Below are 4,323 nucleotides of genomic sequence, written 5' to 3' on the forward strand. Positions count from 1 at the left end.
GGACCCTTTTGTTTTGAATCTTAATTGTTGACTGACTGATTCGCCGTGGATCTTACAAGATCGCACAATACGACCGTCATATAATTTGCAAGATTACGAACTTCTTTTTGGAATGGTGTATTAGCGTGCGATTTCTGCAACATAAATTTGGAAGGTTTTTAACAAGATACTACATGTTTAAAAATAATATCAAAACAAGTTTTTAATTAATGTTATAGATCTGTTTTTTCGGAATAGTTAAAGATACAATACGTTAGAAAGAAAATTCAAAGTTAACTTTGTTTAACAGGTAATTAATATTTAATATCATGCATTTAGAATACATCACCATCGATCAATATTATAGGCCGATGGCATCGGCATCGTATATTTTCCTATTAGCGATGTACTGAATATTCAGCTAAATCTCTATAATATCATGATAGTATTATGATACTGTTTGGTAGCATAAAGTAATAGTATGAAATTATGAGATAAACAATAAAAGAATCTCAAGAGCAACAGTATCAAAAAGATCATTATTGTTGTTACTTTATACGTGACTAAATAATATTGCATTTATTTCTAATAATAACATAAATTTATTTTTCTTCCACGTGTAAAATAAACCGTCGACAAAAGTATTACACACTTAACAAATGCTCTTATCGTACAATCAGATGTTTCTTCAGATTTTCGTAATGTCCAAATAATATTATAATGCCTGTGAAATATCCTTTTTTGAAAGATTAACATAAGCTCTTTGTATTTTACGATACTTTTTGTAAAGATTATATTACGCTTGTCGTTTGCGAGGAAAGCCGTTGGTACTGGAATATAAAACTTCACTCAGCACTTCGTTTCTCCTGCTTCTGGCTTACTTTTTCACGATTATTGCGCGCAACCTGTATCTGACGTGCACCGGGGTTTCATCCAAAATCGCGCGATTTACATATTTCAGGAGGATAACTTGCGAACACGTGCATATTCGCCGCACTTATCGTAATGTACGGGAAAGAATATCTTTCGATATTAAGGAAACAAAATCTCGGAAGGAGAAACTTTCGCCTCTTCCATCTTCGGTCTTCCTAAAAAAATTCTCCCCTACACACGGAAGTACAAAACTTTCCTTGCGGTCACCGAGCACGGTTTAATGCCCTGTGCACATTCGCGTGTTGCTATCTGTTGTTGCTTGAATTTTTAAAGAAAATAACGCACTGCGCGCTACACCACCGTTTCGCCCGAGAATTCGAGAGGGAGAGGATCGGCTGCCCGGAAACTTCTTTCTTTTTTATCGACAACAGCACACGCAATCTGTGCACATTGCGATCAAAATATTTAATAAGCTATGGGCACGTGGGAGGGTGAGCCCCACTCGTACTCCCTCTCAAGTTTTCAGTTTGTACGGAGATACCACGTAGTGCGTATCATATCGATCGATCAGTTCTTTTTCGTAACAACGCTTGGAATTCTCTGATCAGAATCGATGCGTGTTAACGGTGCACAATAATAGGAAAATAATAATAACAGAGAATTATGAAAGCAAATACAATTAGCCAAGTGACAAAAATTTGGCTACGAATTTTTGGTATGTGGCCGGACAAATCGTGCGTTTTGTTACGTAGACTGTTCTGGTTCGTCATGCTCGTAGTCGAGCAAATCCTTCAATATCGATATGTCATAATGCGTTATCATTTGCTCGAGTTTTCCGAGATAATGAACGTTTTGAGTTCAGTAATGACGTATACGGTGTTTTTAATTAAAGTCGTCATTTTTTGGTACAAGCAGCGGTGAGATATGCAACGGCGCGTAGTGATGTGCACTATCAGTGAAAAATTTTCTTTAGAAATGTTAAATAATTTAATTAAATTTAATTGTATTATTCAACATTAAGTTCGCTACATAAATTTAGTATTACATATCGATTCAACAATTTGGTCGATGAAATAAATTATTTGACAATTGCCTTGGTCGATAAAATAAATTATTTGGCAATTGCCAACGTGAGCAATGCAATGAAGCTAAATTAAAGATAAATTGCTGTAATAAATTAATTATTGTACGCAAAGAGGAAATGAGTGGACTCACGTAAAGTCATTGCGCCATAATAAATTTTTTATCGATGGTTTGCATCGCTTCGTTGGGTCCGTAATCACGATTATGACCAAAGAAAACCGTTCGTAGAACTTTCAACAGAATATTAACGATGATGGCGATTGACTTGGGAAAGAGTTCCAGCACAAAATTCAGTATGTTTGCGACGATGTACAATGTCAAACTGTCGCAGCGCTTCGCTAATATGACGGTGATTATTTATTCGACAGCTGTAACTTTTTTTAGCTTCAGCATCGTCATAAAACGCGTGAATGATGACACAGCTTCCAACGTTTCCACACGACTGCTCATTCTAGAGATGGATTTGCCATTTGACACTAGTCAAAGATTTGTGTATGAATCGGTCATAATTGTTCAATTTCTTTATTTGCTACTGTGTGCCGACGCAAACGGTTTATTAAATGCTCTACTCATTAATCTGGTAAGTCCTGTTGCGTAAAAAAGTTAAGATTATAAATTATTATTATTATAAATATTGTCTATTATTTTTGTTATTAAAAATTAATTTCTTAATATTGTCAACCATAACGTCAATTAATTGACAGAATGTTCATGTGCATGGGCTACATCATCAAAAATAGCAATTTATTAACAAGTGTGCAGCTTTTTAAATGATTTTGTGCAGCATAAATTGAATCTAAGCATTTTTTATTTCTTTTTCGCGACCTCTGTTAAGTGCAGCAGTTGAGAAACATATATATTTTAGGTATTGCATGCAAGCGGTCAAATCAATATTCTTCGTAAGAGTTTGATGGAAATTTTTACAAAGAAAGGAGAGAGCAGCCCGAATCAACTCATGATTAAAAAATTAATAAGAAAACACCAGAAAATTATCATCTTTTCAGAGCAGATTGAAGATCTGTATTCGTATATCGCAATGGTGCTGTTTGTATCAGATACTGTGATTACGTGCTGCTTAGGTGTTACAATTGTCGCGGTAAGCAATTCTAATTAATTCTGCCGTTAAGAGAAATATATTCTATAGGAACAGCGCTGTTGAATCTGCAAAATAAGAGAGTCTTAATTTGTGCCTTTAATTATTCATCATTTTATCACTATTTCCTTGCTCTTAAAATATTTCTTAAAATTATAGTCGATTGGTCAACCCGATGCTTGGAAAAGTATACTCAGGAATTTAATGTTTTACTTCGTTATGAATATGGAGGCGTTCATATTTTGTTTCGCTGGAGAATACTTGAGCGCTAAGGTTAGACACTGGGAATATTGTACACGCTAAATAAAGCGAATATTACGTAATTGCTTCTAAAAGCTACAAGATACATTATTCAATAGAGCAAAAGCATTGGAGATGCTGCTTACGATTCCCTATGGTACGAATCAGGTTCCAGAGACAGTCGAAGTATATTGTTCTTAATAATGAGGTCGCAAAATCAATTAACCATTACGATTGGAAAGATAATGAATTTGTCTCTTGAACGATTTAGTAGTGTAAGTATATTCCAGATATGTTTTTGTGAAACCTTTTACAGATTTTATGCTAAAATTTGCTCTGCCAATAATTATCTAAAATCAACAAAATAGAAAATGTGTGATCTCTTCCTCAAATATAAATAGAAAATTATTCTTAATTAATTTTCGCAATATACTGTATGTTTTTCGTTTAATATTTATATTTTTATAAATCATTTTACATAACAAATAATATTTTGTGCAATATTCATATTGATATATTTTATTAAAACAAGTTAAATGATGAACATATAACTTTTCACAGTGAATTTCAGTATATTCATAATTTCTCTCTACTTGAATATTTTATAATAATTAAATAATACTGTTACAGATTATAAAGGCTTCGGGTTCCTATATATCGGTCCTACTTGCAATGTATTGAACAAAACTACATTATATTTGCATAGAACCTTTAATCAGCATTAACAGCTGGTTATTGTTTAGGTTGTTTAGGCTGGTTAGTTGCAAAAAAATTGCATATGTATTAAAGTGACAAAAACCGTCGCGTGTTGCAGTATTACTTGCCACGATCTTCCACGTGCGTGCACATTTGCATGCATGTATGTGTTTCAGTCAGGAGTAAGAATAAAACTCGGGGCTGCCAGACGGTAGATCAATAACTCGAGATACGCAATGTTTATTAAATGAAGTCGAACAATGCAACCCCGTACTGCCGTCCCCTCTCGCTGGTATTGTTCGCTCCACTTTGCGAGTCCCGACTATTTTATTTTTATTTTTCCGTGGGACTTCTATTCA

The 4,323-nt window shown here is 34.1% G+C and overlaps 1 protein-coding gene across 2 annotated transcripts; it reads left to right on the top strand.

Annotated features, from left to right (window-relative positions):
- The first annotated feature begins 1,393 nt into the window (after positions 1 to 1,393).
- Positions 1,394 to 4,070, top strand: LOC105563616 (odorant receptor 4-like). 2 transcript variants are annotated; one of them, XM_012015339.1, is made up of 7 exons: positions 1,394 to 1,769; positions 2,164 to 2,228; positions 2,304 to 2,515; positions 2,801 to 3,031; positions 3,188 to 3,301; positions 3,388 to 3,543; positions 3,899 to 4,070. In XM_012015339.1, exons 1-7 carry the CDS (start codon positions 1,516 to 1,518, stop codon positions 3,947 to 3,949), a joined length of 1,083 nt encoding a protein of 360 aa, XP_011870729.1. In that variant the 5' UTR covers positions 1,394 to 1,515; the 3' UTR covers positions 3,950 to 4,070. The 2 variants fall into 2 exon arrangements, with proteins under 2 accessions (XP_011870729.1, XP_011870728.1); XM_012015338.1 differs by having other exon boundaries at positions 2,164 to 2,515.
- The last annotated feature ends 253 nt before the right edge of the window (positions 4,071 to 4,323 follow it).

This window comes from Vollenhovia emeryi, unplaced genomic scaffold, assembly GCF_000949405.1.
Source record: "Vollenhovia emeryi isolate VEMERY1.0 unplaced genomic scaffold, V.emery_V1.0 DF939173.1, whole genome shotgun sequence".
NCBI classification, from domain to species: Eukaryota; Metazoa; Arthropoda; class Insecta; order Hymenoptera; family Formicidae; genus Vollenhovia; species Vollenhovia emeryi.

Bases quoted from the DNA above. Each gene is read 5' to 3' on its own strand.
- LOC105563616 (XM_012015338.1), top strand. From the start codon at position 1,516: ATGAAAGCAAATACAATTAGCCAAGTGACAAAAATTTGGCTACGAATT. The intron at 2,516-2,800 runs GTAAGTCCTGTT...TATATATTTTAG, and splicing joins ATGCTCTACTCATTAATCTG to GTATTGCATGCAAGCGGTCA. The intron at 3,302-3,387 runs GTTAGACACTGG...ATTATTCAATAG, and splicing joins GAGAATACTTGAGCGCTAAG to AGCAAAAGCATTGGAGATGC.